This window comes from Rutilus rutilus (assembly GCF_951802725.1).
Source record: "Rutilus rutilus genome assembly, chromosome: 17".
NCBI classification, from domain to species: domain Eukaryota; kingdom Metazoa; phylum Chordata; class Actinopteri; order Cypriniformes; family Leuciscidae; genus Rutilus; species Rutilus rutilus.
Genome location: NC_140230.1, coordinates 13035421 through 13048980, shown reverse-complemented (window position 1 = coordinate 13048980; position 13560 = coordinate 13035421). Strand labels below are relative to the sequence as shown.

The following is a 13560-nucleotide window of genomic DNA, read 5'->3' as shown; positions in this document are numbered from 1 at the left end:
TCTGGTACTGTCTGTTTGCTCATCATACATTGTAACTCAATGGTGTAGGGTGCTTAAGTCTTTTTTGCATTGCATCATTCCACTTGAGCAATCGGCAGCGGCTTAAACCAAAGATTCTTTGGAGAATTGGGTGTGTAGTCTTCTGTTCAGCACACTATTAGCTAGACTGGATCCGTGAGTGTTGGAGGATGGGGTGTGTCTGTTCTGCTCATCAAAAAGAACAGATGGGGGAGGATTGACAAGTTTTATTGTCATATTAAAGGTTATGTACCATATGTACAGTCGTGCTCAAAAGTTTACATACACCTTGCAGAATCTGCTAAATGTTATTTAAACAAAATAAGAGGGATCATACAAAATGCATGTTACTTATTATTTAGTACTGTCCTGAATAAGATATTTTACATAAAAGTTTCCCCTTGAGTCTTAATATCTTAAGTCTTAAACATCTTAAAAAGTCTTAACATCGTTACCTGGATGATCCACGACTGTTTAGTTTAGTTTTGTTTTGTTTTGTGATGGTTGTTCTTGTTTGTCCTGCCCAATGTTCTTCAGAAAAATCCTTCAGGTGCTGCAAATTCTTCGGTTTTACAGCATATTTTGCATATTTTAACCCTTTCCAGCAGTATACACTCACCTAAAGGATTATTAGGAACACCATACTAATACTGTGTTTGACCCCCTTTCGCCTTCAGAACTGCCTTAATTCTACGTGGCATTGATTCAACAAGGTGCTGAAAGCATTCTTTAGAAATGTTGGCCCATATTGATAGGATAGCATCTTGCAGTTGATGGAGATTTGTGGGATGCACATCCAGGGCACAAAGCTCCCGTTCCACCACATCCCAAAGATGCTCTATTGGGTTGAGATCTGGTGACTGTGGGGGCCATTTTAGTACAGTGAACTCATTGTCATGTTCAAGAAACCAATTTGAAATGATTCGAGCTTTGTGACATGGTGCATTATCCTGCTGGAAGTAGCCATCAGAGGATGAAAACAGGGGGTGAAAACTTTTTGAATTTGAAGTCAAGGTAAATTGTACTTAATTTGTCTTCCGGGAAACATGTAAGTATCCTCTGTTGCTTCCGAAGGGCAGTATTAAATGAAAAAAAAAAAATATATATATATATATATATATACATATATATATATATATATATATATATATATATATATATATATATATATATATATATATAAAATAATAATAATAATAATAATAATAATATAAAAATAAGAAAAATTTGCACGTCTTCATCCAGTTCAAAAGTTTTCACCCCCCGGCTTAATGCATCGTGTCTCCTTCCTGAGCATCAGTGAATGTTTGAACCTTTTTTAACACAGTATTAAGAATCAAGGCGTATGTAAACTTTTGAGCACACCTGCACAAGTATATAAAAAATATATAGTCTTAGAAACGTATTTGGGCGGTTTTAATTTATTCATGAGCAGCGACTTGCATTGTGAGCTTATATGACAGCACTTTGCGAACAAATGTGTATTAGACAAATAATCCCATTCTTCCAGTTTTGTTAACCTGTTTTTCCACATTCGTGGCATTTTACTCAGATTCTAGTAAAGTGTTCAAGTCACTCTTTAAGGTTTTTGAAATTCACCTTTTACTATTATTGGAGAAGTTGCTTAATGCAGGATCTTCAGGGTGGGAACGCACATATTTACCAATGCTATTATTTTTCTTCATGGTAGCTAATCTAAATGTGTGTTGTTAGAAAAGGACACACAGACCTGCTCTAATGTGAACAGTGTTTACCCTCCCTTTCTTTCGAAAGAATAGATCTTCCAACAGCCGTAACAGGAACCTGTAATTCCTGAATATCAAAAACAGGACTATTTTCAGATGACATATTTATTTTATATTTATATTTTTAAGTTCACCATACATTAATTCCTGGAAATAGTTCATTTTGGGTCTCTTTAATGGTTATTATTAAAGAGTTGTTCCTGTTTGCTTGCAACTTAGGCTTTTTTAAAAGGCTTATCCATATTTCCAATGTTTAGTTTTTTTCCATAGTGAATGTTTTCACTTTGTATAAATAATGCTGTGAATAAATCATCTTGTAAATCAGCACAATATAATCATTTCTGAAGGATAATACAACATTGGGTAAGTTACTCTAAAAAGTATTTAATTACTGGCTAATAATTACATCTTCAACAGTGTAATTAGATACTAATTACTCCCTCTAACAGTATTACTTATTACTAATTACTTTCTAAATCCCATATCAACCTCAGTTGAACGATACAAGGAAAGACGTGAAACTGCTCTTTTAATTCTTTCAAATAAATAATATAAAAATGAATAAATGATTCTTGAACTGACCAAAAGGGACAAATATTTATATACAGAATAGTTCTATAGTTTATACAGTAATGCAAATACATCAGAAGTAACTGTAATTAAATTACAGAGAAATTAAAAGTAATCCATTACTTTACTTTTTCAAAGGATTAGTAATTAAATGACAGTAATTAATTAGTAATGCACACTCACCAATGGGATACTTTTACTTTTCTTCAAATAAATCCAGCCATTGTGAAAATAAGAGACTTCATATAAAAACAGGATATAATCTTACTGTCCAGACTTTTCCAGACCGAAACGAGCTTGATATAAGATTTTAAGTGATCACAGGAGTGGTTAAGTTTAAAGGGAACTTCAGAATAAAATAACTCATATATTAGAGGGCTGTGAATTTGAAGGCTGAACATGGGCATATGTTTTTTTATGGTTTATGTTCTTTGTTGATAAATTGTTGGCCAGGTCAGTCTTGCTCAGCTCTCTTATGTGCAGCTGTCTCTCCTGTTCCAGCAAACTGCGTAACGCTTCTCTCCTTACCTGTAAAAATACAGGATATTATAATAACCTTTTCCTGCTGCCTTCATTATCAACAACATTTACAAGTCAAAGCTATATTTGAATCGTCCTTTAATGCAAATACCACACAAAAATTGAGACAATGCTGAAAAGGTGTGGTAAATAATAGAGCTGATTCACAAACATCCCAACAACTGTCAACATTTCCGACATTCTCAAGTTGGCAGTTGGATGTCTGGAAAATCATTTAGATTATACAATAGACATACTTAAAAATGTAACAAATTATTTTTAAGTTGATTTTATATGCCAAACAAAATTACTATAGTTGACATAGTAGTAATACATATAGTATTTCTTAAAACATGTATTTTGCTTTAAATGTTTATACTTTTATTTATTAGAACTATATATCACATGTATTCAGGTCACTGTATTTCATTTCATTAAAAAATTTTGTTAGTACAACAAGCAATGAAATGTGGCACAATTCCAGTTCCTTGGTATTAGTTTATTTGTTCCAACACTCTCCTCTGTTATACTTGTAAATTTGCTGTCATATAGGACCTAGATAAGGATAAGCACAAAAGATAACTCTGTTAGTCTTTTACAGGATCAAGAGTGGATAAACAAAGTAAAGTAAAACTAATCACATGAATCGTTTCCATTTGACACCTGCTGTTTGTCGAATACAACTGTGGATATCTGTGACAGAACTGCATGGTTTTCTGTGTAAGCGTAGTCTAGCAGTTGACTTTCTCAGTATCTGGACCAAATAAACCTGCTAACTGAAAAATTAACCTGAGAAACCTTAACTTGAACAATGTTTGGTTAAATTTAGCTTCCGTAAGAAGACAACCTTGAATCACAAAGATCCAGGCCTACTAATGTATTTCCTGATTCAGTCTGACTTCCGCTCGTGTCTTTATACCACCCTCTACTGATGATATACTGTTATTGCGACTACTCTTAGAAAGGGTTGGTTTTCCCAAACTTGATAATATTGTCATCAATTACTCACTCTCACAGTAGATTTTTTTCAAGAAAGTCACAGATATCTCTACTGACCAGAGTGAGAGAGGTATTCCACAACTCCTTCTCTCTCTGTCTGGTTCTCTCTCTGCATTTCAGGGCTTTTTCATAGACAGCAAGGCCGAGACACTCAAATTCAGCCGTCAACATCACACTCTTGATTCTAGAACAAGTACATGGTATATCAGTATATATATTTACTGATGTATTCAACTCTTAATGTAAGACAGAGTCATTTAAATGATCCATATGGGATTGGAGACGTAAAAGTAGCCTACTGCAGTATTTCTTATTCATTTTATGTCATAACGTTTCTTTCTTTTACATTTCTAAAAGAATTAAATCAACTTAAAGGGATAGTTCACTTTGAAATTAATTTTTGATATGTTTTAGCTTACCTCAAGGGCATCCAAGATGTAGGTGTCTTTGTTTCCGCAGTAGTTTCAATTTTGATATTTTTAGGTCAAACCGTTCTTGTCTGTCAGTCATATAATGCAGGTCTATGGTCACTGGCTCAAAACACAAGCACAGAGTCCAAATTAAAACAATTCCCCATCGTCCAAATGAAACAATTCCCCATCATAAGTACACATTGATGGCCTAAGACACGAAACGAGCGGTTTGTGTGAGAAAACGAACAGTATTTATATCGTTGTTATCTCTTGAAAACAGCACACGTCCAAATGATCTGACGGCGCGGGCGGGTATAGATATATACATAGATGTCGCCTTGGCTACTGCAGTTCATTGGAACGAAACCGTAGCCAAGGCGACATCTATGTATATATCTATACCCGCCCGCGCCGTCAGATCATTTGGACGTGTGCTGTTTTCAAGAGATAACAACAATATAAATACTGTTCGTTTTCTCACACAAACCGCTCGTTTCGTGTCTTAGGCCATCAATGTGTACTTGGGGGGGAATTGTTTCATTTGGACGTAGGGGAATTGTTTTAATTTGGACTCTGTGCTTGTGTTTTGAGACAGTGACCATAGACCTGCATTATATGACTGACAGACAAGAACGGTTTGACCTAAAAATATCAAAATTGAAACTACTGCAGAAACAAAGACACCTACATCTTGGATGCCCTTGAGGTAAGCTAAAACATATCAAAAATTAATTTCAAAGTGAACTATCCCTTTAAACACACGTGTCCGGCTCAGCAGTCCTGTCCGCCATCTCTTTAGCTCTCTGTAAAAAAAAAGAAAAGCATAAAACTACATGTACATGTACTACTGAGGGTCTGTAGAGAAGATAAAACACACGACATGTTTAAACATTCAATTAACAATAGGCTAAATTTGAAATAAAAAATTGAAATATTGTTACAATTTAAAATACGTTTTCTATTTTAACATATTTTCAAATGTAATTTATTCCCGTGATGGCAAAGCTGAATTTTCAGCATCATTACTCTGAACAGTGTCACATCACATGATGATCCTTCAGAAATCGTTCTGATATGCTGATTTGATACTCAAGAAACATTTCTTGTCTTTATCACAGTTGAAAACAGTTGTGCCGTTTAATAATTTTGTGAAAAATGTCTTTGATGAACAAAAAAGTTCAAAAGTACAGCATTATAAATGTCTTTACTGTCACTTTTGATCATTTAACGCATCCTTCCCTGATGAATAAAAGTATTAATATTGACACCAAACTTTTGAACGATAGTGTATGTCCCTAATTTTATAATATAGTCATTTTTAGTTCATGTTATTATAATTATTATTAATAATATTTTCTTAGGGACCCTGTGACTGTAAAGTTATAAAAAAGACAAACAGCATTTCTGTACCCTTATCTGTCCCTCTCTCTCTGCACAACAAACTTGTTTGTTGAACGCTCCTCTCGACCAAACATTGTGCATCAGATGCAGGTAAACAACTACTAAATGTAAAATTACAAAAACAGTAGATTCGAGCAGTGCGCCGAAAGGACGGGAACCAGGGATTGTTGTGGGAACAGACACACAGGATGTTGTAACACTTCAGCCCACCAATCAGACGTATGAATTACTGTCACGTGGTTACAATGACATGCGTTTTCACTCCGCGTGCGTGAATTAGCCAATGACCGATGACATCTGTGAATGTAAAAGTCACACAGTTGAAGTTCACCGGCAGGTATTTCCACCTCAGAATTGGCTGTCGTTTTTATACAATGTTCTATCGCTAAATAACTGATAAAGACTTTCTTTCGTTTTCCAGTTTATTGTTTAAAAAGGACTAAGCGGCTATCGCTTGTTTTGCGGGTTCTGTTGACAGAGCGTGTGTGGAAATGCCTTCAGTTAATTAACGTTACATCATGTAAAAGAAAGTCATATTCATTTGTATATTAGATATTTAGGCGTGTATCCTGTCTAGAAGAATAACACATCTGCTGTGTTTGTTCTGCATTGACGGCCACTACATTCCTCTGAAAACAGACTGCTTTACAGTCATCATGCTGGGACAGATAGCGAGAAGAAGACTTGGCCTCCTCCTCCTCCTCGGACAGCAGCGGATCTCTAATGGACTGAACCGAGTCTCGTTTAACCAGCTGCTCTCTAAAGAGACACACAGGCACATGCAGTCCTCATTCAACACTAGCAGTCCTATCTCGGTAAACCTTTCATTTTCTCATTTGTTTTAATTTAAACTGCTGATAATAATTCATATTCATTATGTAGTCATGTTTATGGGCGTGTCTTGTAGCGTATGTTGTGCTGCCATCAATGGATGGCTACATTTTATATAACACACACACACACACACACACACACACACACACACATATATACAAGGTTGGGGAGTAACGGAATACATGTAACGGCGTTATGTAATCAGGATACAAAAATCCAGTTAAACTGTAATCCGTTACAGTTACGTAAAAAAAGTAGTAATCAGATTATAGTTACATTTTGAAAAAAGGGGGGAATACTTTCAGGATTACAATGGTTTGGCTAAATAAATAAGTATTTTGGCATAACAACACTGTAGTAAGCGCTGCTTTATTACACAGTAGTTCCTGGTTCTGTTGCCAGTAATGACTCACGTGTGCCACGCGCTGGTGCATGTGCAAATAACAGCTTTCTACAATCTCCTCAAACGCAGATTAAATCACTGCTGCTAGTAGAAACGATGCTGCCTGCGGGTAAAATCGCTTTTAATTCATGGAAATTCCGCTGCTATTTTGTAGAAATTAGGAGAGTCGCTTTTTTTAGTACCCAAAATGTCCTTTCTTAATCTTTTCTCACGTAACGGGAAGTTCGCTGTCTAGGTAACATCGTAGACGTAGGGGAATTCCCACTGCCAACGCCCCAAATTCAGTCAGGCAAATTAAGAAAGATCACGGCTTTAGTCGACATGTTGGCCTATTTTAAAATAAACTAATATGTAGATTGTGTAAATTTTTTAAATGTTGTGTTTTAATTTTTTAGTTAAAAATTAGTTAAAAATAAAACAAAATAATCTGTAATACCATACATTAGCCACTAGATGTCTGTATAGCCCTTTACGTAAATATATATTCAGGCCTGTGTGTATATTTGGCAAATATTGTGCACTGGACCAAATTCTTAATAAATAAAAGTTTTTTTTTTTTGTAATAATATTTCTTCTTGCTTGACTTTATTTATATACGTGACCTTGAAGTAATCCAAAAGTAATCAGTTACATTACTTTCATATTATAGTACTTGGATTACGTTACTGAATACTTTTTTATGAAGTAATTTGTAACTGTAACGGTACATTTTTAAAGTAAATTTTATTTTATTTTTTATATATTTTTTTTATATTTATTTATACATTTTTATATATAAATGATTTATTTATTTACACAAACATATACACACACAGTATCGGTCAAAAGTCTCTTATGCTCATCAAACCTGATCATAAATACAGAACATTTTATTTTGATCAAAAATACAGAAAAAAAGTAATATTGTGAAATATGATTACAATTTAAAATAATGGTTTTCTATTTGAATATGCATTAAAATATAATTTATTTCTGTGATGCAAAGCTGAATTTTCATCAGCCATCACTCCAGTCTTCAGTGTCACATGGTCCTTCAGAAATAGTTCTAATGCTTATTTATTATCAATAATTGAAACAGTCGTGCTACTTAATTATTTTATGACCTGTGATACTTTTTTCAGGATTCTTTGATGAATATAATTTTTGTAAAAAGAACAGAATTTATTTAAAATAGAAAGCTTATGTAACAATAATATTGTGAAATATTACAATTTAAAATAATGTTTTTTCTATTTTAATATACTTTAAAATACAAGTTATTCCTGTGATGCAAAGCTGAATTTTTATTACTGTGTTGGTATATATATATACACACACACACACACAGACACACACACACACACACACACACATATATATATATATATATATATAATGTAGCCATCCATTGATGGCAGCACACCAAACACTACAAGACCTGCCCATAAACATGACTACAGAATGAACTCTGCTCTGATTTACTTTATTGACAACTAACTTTAATGTCACTCTTTGTCCAGACGATGTCGCTGTGGCCGTTCTCATTTCAGCCGCGGGACTTCAGCCTGCCCAACTCGTCATGGAGTCCAGAGATGTGCAAGGCTTATGATCACTATAATGCACTGTGTGACACTGACACTGAAAATGGCGAGGAGAAAAAAAGGGGTCCTTGGAAGAAGTTGCCCAGCTACAACCGCTCCATTAAATATGCTACTGGTAAATGATTAATAATATGCAGTTGCGTAATTACTTCTAGTCACTGTAATCAGTAAAATAAATTGACATAATGCTATTGAGTGTAAAAGCAAATGTCACATTGTTTCTGTGTGGTAGGCGGCATCCACCTCAGCAAACTCATCCAGGCCCAAGCTCGACTTTTCACAAGAAATGTTAAAGAGCAAGGAGCAACGTTTGAATATGTGGTGTTTGTCAATAAGGAGGAGAAGAGCTGCGTTTGTGTGTTTCAGGCAGGACGTTTACTAGAGGGGGCACCTGGGTAAGAAAGAGCTCTATTCTATGTTTATTGCCTGAAATTGAAGGTCACCCTTTTATTTGTTTGAATGGGAGAACAGGAAATGATGTTACACCTTTTTCCTGTGTGTCAGGCATGTCCATGGTGGAGCCATAGCCACCATGATTGACACAGTGACAGGTTCTCATGCTGGTTACCTGTCAGGACCCGTTATGACTGCCAATCTCAACCTGGACTACCGCAGGTGAGCTAATGTTTCAGTACTTCAGTCTTTAAGTTGTACCCTTATTTTTTCCAGTTTACACTGGCTTTAAGGATTGATTATCTGTGATCTCACCTGTTGAACTCTGTTCTCCTGTACAGTCCAATGCCTCTGGGCAGTGTGGTTTTAATCCACAGCGCTCTGGATCGAATAGAGGGAAGGAAAACATTCATCACTTGCAAAGTGACCAGCACTGATGAGTCCAAACTCTACACTGAGGCCACAGGTAGAGTTCACAAACACACAAACTTATGCACTTTACAGTCACTCAAAATGCGAACTTCGCATATATCACAGAGCTAGCATCAAGCATATTTTGCGTCCGCCCATCTGTCCAAGAGAATTTAACCCTTTAAGCATGTGCGATGTTTCAGATAGTATGGCAAGTGTAAACACATGAATCGGATATGGGTCACAGTTGAAAGAACGTGTAAACGGACGTTCAAAAAAATTGGATAAAGGTAACAAATCAGAATTGGGCATCAAGACCTGCAGTGTAAACGAGGCCAATGTGATCCCGAATTCAATTATTTTTCGCAGTGTATTGCGCTTGAACGGTCAGATACTTATTTCAAAATATCTGCCTTGGTGAGTTTTCACGTAAACATAGTCGGTTATGTCTTAAGTCAGGGGTGCCCATCCTGTTTCTGGAGCTCTACCTTCCTGCAAAGTTCAGCTCCAACCCTGATCAAACACAACTGAGGGCAGCTTTTTAAGATCTTCAGGAGCTCTTGATAATTAGGTGTGTTGGATCTGAACTTTGCAGGTAGGGAGACCCCTGCCTGATGTCAACGTAAACCATTGGGGGAAAAAATGGATGTGTAACATTAAGAACCCAAACTGAGGTATGCGTACCCCTGGGGATACGTGAGGTTACAGAAGGGGGTACGTGAAAAAAAATGCTGAGTTTTGCCGCTCATTTTATTCTTGTCTAAGTGGAGAGAGGGGGTATGCTGAAAGATGTTAAAATTCTCAGGGGATATGCCACTCTAAAAAGTTTAATAATAACCAGTTTATTTGTAATTAATACATTAAAGTCTATGCAATGATTATTTTTACATTTGATTCAATTTCTGTATTTCTTACTTGAATGCTTCTGTTAAATAGATGTAAAATGGAAAATAATGTAAATCACTGTTAATGGGATCGTTCACCCTAAAATGAAAATTCTGTCATCATTTACCTCCCCCTCATGTCGTTCCAAACCCATAAGACTTTCGTTCATCTTCAGAACACAAATAAAGATATTTTTGATGAAATCTGAGAGCTTTCTGATCCTTAATTGACAGCTAAACAACTACCACTTTGACGCTTCAAAAAGTTCACAGAGATCATAAAACTAATCCATATGAATTGAGCGGTTTAGTCCAAATTTTCTGAAGAGACTCAATCACTTTAAATGATGAACAGATTGAATTTAGGCTTTTATTCACATATAAACATTAATCAGTGAACATAAACAGAAGCTCATCTGAACCTGCTTGACTCGCAAAAAAAAAAACTCTTGCGGAAGCTCAAACGTGCTGCGTAACACGAGAATGAACCTCATTGGTTCTTGCGGAAGCTCTAACGTGCTGCGTAACACGAGAATGAACCTCATTGGTTCTTGCGGAAGCTCTAACGTGCTGCGTAACACGAGAATAAACCTCATTGGTTCTTGCTGAAGCTCAAACGTGCTGCGTAACACGAGAATAAACCTCATTGGTTCTTACAGAAGCTCAAACGTGCTGCGTAACACGAGAATGAACCTCATTGGTTCTTACAGAAGCTCAAACGTGCTGCGTAACACGAGAATAAACCTCATTGGTTCTTACAGAAGCTCAAACGTGCTGCGTAACACGAGAATGAACCTCATTGGTTCTTGCGGAAGCTCAAACGTGCTGCGTAACACGAGAATGAACCTCATTGGTTCTTGCGGAAGCTCAAACGTGCTGCGTAACACGAGAATGAACCTCATTGGTTCTTGCGGAAGCTCAAACGTGCTGCGTAACACGAGAATGAACCTCATTGGTTCTTGCTGAAGCTCAAACGTGCTGCGTAACACGAGAATGAACCTCATTGGTTCTTGCGGAAGCTCAAACGTGCTGCGTAACACGAGAATGAACCTCATTGGTTCTTGCGGAAGCTCAAACGTGCTGCGTAACACGAGAATGAACCTCATTGGTTCTTGCTGAAGCTCAAACGTGCTGCGTAACACGAGAATGAACCTCATTGGTTCTTGCTGAAGCTCAAACGTGCTGTGTAACGCATGACAATTAACCTCATTGGTTCTTGCACATCAAGCGAACATGCTTGAGCTTCCGTTTACCACAACTGATGTGTGAGTTGATGAATGTAATGGCTTATCTAGCCATTGATCAATTCCATCAACTGTCCCAAGCGTCTTTCATGCTGGCCCTGAGACGGTCCTTTCTGTCAAGCCCTGCAAACTTATAGACCTTATGCGCCAGAGAAATGAGGACGCCACCATCTTAAGAATATTGTCTTTGAACTTCTGTTTTTGCGGTCGTTCTGTATATCTCTATGGCATCGCTGTCGAGGAGTAATTAGCTGGTGAAGTGGATTTACTTATTGTAAAGTTAACAAAAGGTATCATGAGAATTGTAATGTTTAAAGCAGATGACATAACAAATGTCAGTAGACCGGGAAGATTTTAAAACGAGTCATTCATTCATAAATACGCAAGATGAAAATACAGACCGGAAGACAAAAGACAACGAGCGCAGCGCTGAAAAGGGGCGGGGCTTCATAAAGTCTATAGTATGTGCTATCTCTAACCCTTTGTTTTTTAACATTCTCTTTTTCCCCCTCTTTCTTGCCTCACAGCTCTATTTGTGTCAATAAGTGTGGGCCATTTATTCGGAACACGAAATTGACAGCAGCCCGGAATCCGGATCCATGCACATCTGTGTGCATATCTGTATGCAAATGTGTGTGTGTGCAATGAACAACTAATCAAGTTGATGTTTTACTTCAGCTTTCTGAATGAGGTATTCAGAGGGGTATGCATGTAACTGTTACATGTGGCTACCTCATTTTTATGGTAAAAACTAAATGGTTACTGTTAACCATGTATATTTATTGATATGGTATTTAATATTTTTTTTGCATAACAAAAGTTTTGTTACTAACTTTTTATTCATCATGGTGACAATTAGGTTCTTTAGCATTCGAAGTATTATAAAATGAAAAACTGTAATATATATTTTAGCAGTGTTATATTGTATATTGTGTTAAATTGAATTTACATTTTGTTAAAAATCGAAAGGTGTGCATTTAATTGATCTTATTTGTTATTGCTGAGGAATAACACATTCATAACTGCCTTTATTAATCCCATTAAAGTCACTATTCAAAAATGTCTGGTTGTGTTTTGAAATTTCCTTTGAAAATTGACAAAATTGAAACAAAACGTTCTGGATCATTTGAGGTTCCAACCACAGCTGCCTAAAGAACGTCTGTGAGTGGACCTGGACCAAGAAAGGGATCTCTGGGACTGAAGTGGTCTTGACACCAGCCCTGGACTGAGGCGTTTTTGGCTGCTGACTTTGAGCTATGACAGTGACCGGGACCGGAAAGGCCATGAGGTTCACTGACTTTGATTAGGTCCATGAGGAACCTCATGCAGTGACAGGGACGTCACTGGGCAAGAAGCTCTGCAACCAGTGCAGCTTGAGAAAGGGAGCTCTGAAATTGAGCCATTCTTGGACACTGGCAGCTCTAAAAGGCAGAGAAAGTACGCTGGGGACCAAGCCATCAATCAATCAGTGTGGAAATTGTTATAAATGGAAATGTGTGCAGTACCTTATTATTATTGCTAGGGAAGTTATAACATGCCTTCATTACTACATTATGTTAGGTCCACCCTACTTGGAGTTCCCCTTCGACTCGGTCTCTCAACACTGCGTCATCGAGGATGGCGTTTTGGCGTTGTCCCCTTCTTTGATCTTCGATGACGCAGTGTCTCATTCCCTCCTCTCAGGGAACCGAGGTTACGCTAGGTAACGCTGAGGCGGTTCACGTGACTAACCTGAAACCAGACTTCATCCTCTCCAATGAAAAGCAAATAAATGTACACTGTCTGAAACTATATATGACAGTAAGGCTAACCTATTCATACTAAAAGCCATTGATTTCATGGGGACTTTAAATCAGTGCCCTGAGCCTCTTCCTCAGCCTGAGGGGGTCTTCCTGCTACATATCCACAACCTGAACCTCTTTTTCTTTTCCTTTTTTTCTTTCTTTTCCTCTCTAACACCAACTGGATGTGGATGGGCCTCCATCAAATTGGTAAAAGATAAGCAAATGTATAAAACAGATGCGCTAATGGTCAGTTCTCATGTGGGGCACAAAGCTCCTGCCTGTCAAGTGCACTTTCAGAAAGAGCAGAAAAGGTGATTCCTGAAGTTTTATAAGAAAAAGATAAGGATTCATTCCTTTTCTGT

At 36.9% G+C, this 13560-nt stretch overlaps 2 protein-coding genes across 3 annotated transcripts; one reads left to right on the top strand and one right to left on the bottom strand.

Moving 5' to 3' along the window:
* Window positions 1–3191: 3191 nt before the first annotated feature.
* On the bottom strand, window positions 3192–5829 carry LOC311276090 (uncharacterized protein). Its single transcript, XM_084385581.1, has 4 exons — window positions 5675–5829; window positions 5027–5067; window positions 3909–4035; window positions 3192–3407 (listed from the first exon to the last, which is right to left on the bottom strand). The coding sequence occupies exons 1-4, from the start codon at window positions 5744–5746 to the stop codon at window positions 3300–3302; spliced, it is 348 nt and encodes a 115-aa protein (XP_084241707.1). The 5' UTR covers window positions 5747–5829; the 3' UTR covers window positions 3192–3299.
* A 91-nt stretch (window positions 5830–5920) lies between these two features.
* them4 (thioesterase superfamily member 4) lies at window positions 5921–12476 on the top strand. 2 transcript variants are annotated; one of them, XM_084385575.1, is made up of 7 exons: window positions 5921–6002; window positions 6305–6480; window positions 8402–8597; window positions 8715–8877; window positions 8987–9097; window positions 9217–9341; window positions 11942–12476. In XM_084385575.1, exons 2-7 carry the CDS (start codon window positions 6322–6324, stop codon window positions 11989–11991), a joined length of 804 nt encoding a protein of 267 aa, XP_084241701.1. In that variant the 5' UTR covers window positions 5921–6002; window positions 6305–6321; the 3' UTR covers window positions 11992–12476. The 2 variants fall into 2 exon arrangements, with proteins under 2 accessions (XP_084241701.1, XP_084241700.1); XM_084385574.1 differs by having other exon boundaries at window positions 5931–6480.
* The last annotated feature ends 1084 nt before the right edge of the window (window positions 12477–13560 follow it).

Coding starts and splice junctions, on each gene's coding strand:
- LOC311276090 (XM_084385581.1), bottom strand. CDS start 5,746: ATGCACAATGTTTGGTCGAGAGGAGCGTTCAACAAACAAGTTTGTTGT. Junction 4,036..5,026: donor AGGACTGCTGAGCCGGACAC/GTGTGTTTAAAG, acceptor TACTTGTTCTAG/AATCAAGAGTGTGATGTTGA. Junction 3,408..3,908: donor GGAATACCTCTCTCACTCTG/GTCAGTAGAGAT, acceptor ATCCTTATCTAG/GTCCTATATGACAGCAAATT.
- them4 (XM_084385575.1), top strand. CDS start 6,322: ATGCTGGGACAGATAGCGAGAAGAAGACTTGGCCTCCTCCTCCTCCTC. Junction 8,878..8,986: donor TTACTAGAGGGGGCACCTGG/GTAAGAAAGAGC, acceptor CCTGTGTGTCAG/GCATGTCCATGGTGGAGCCA. Junction 9,342..11,941: donor ACTCTACACTGAGGCCACAG/GTAGAGTTCACA, acceptor CTTGCCTCACAG/CTCTATTTGTGTCAATAAGT.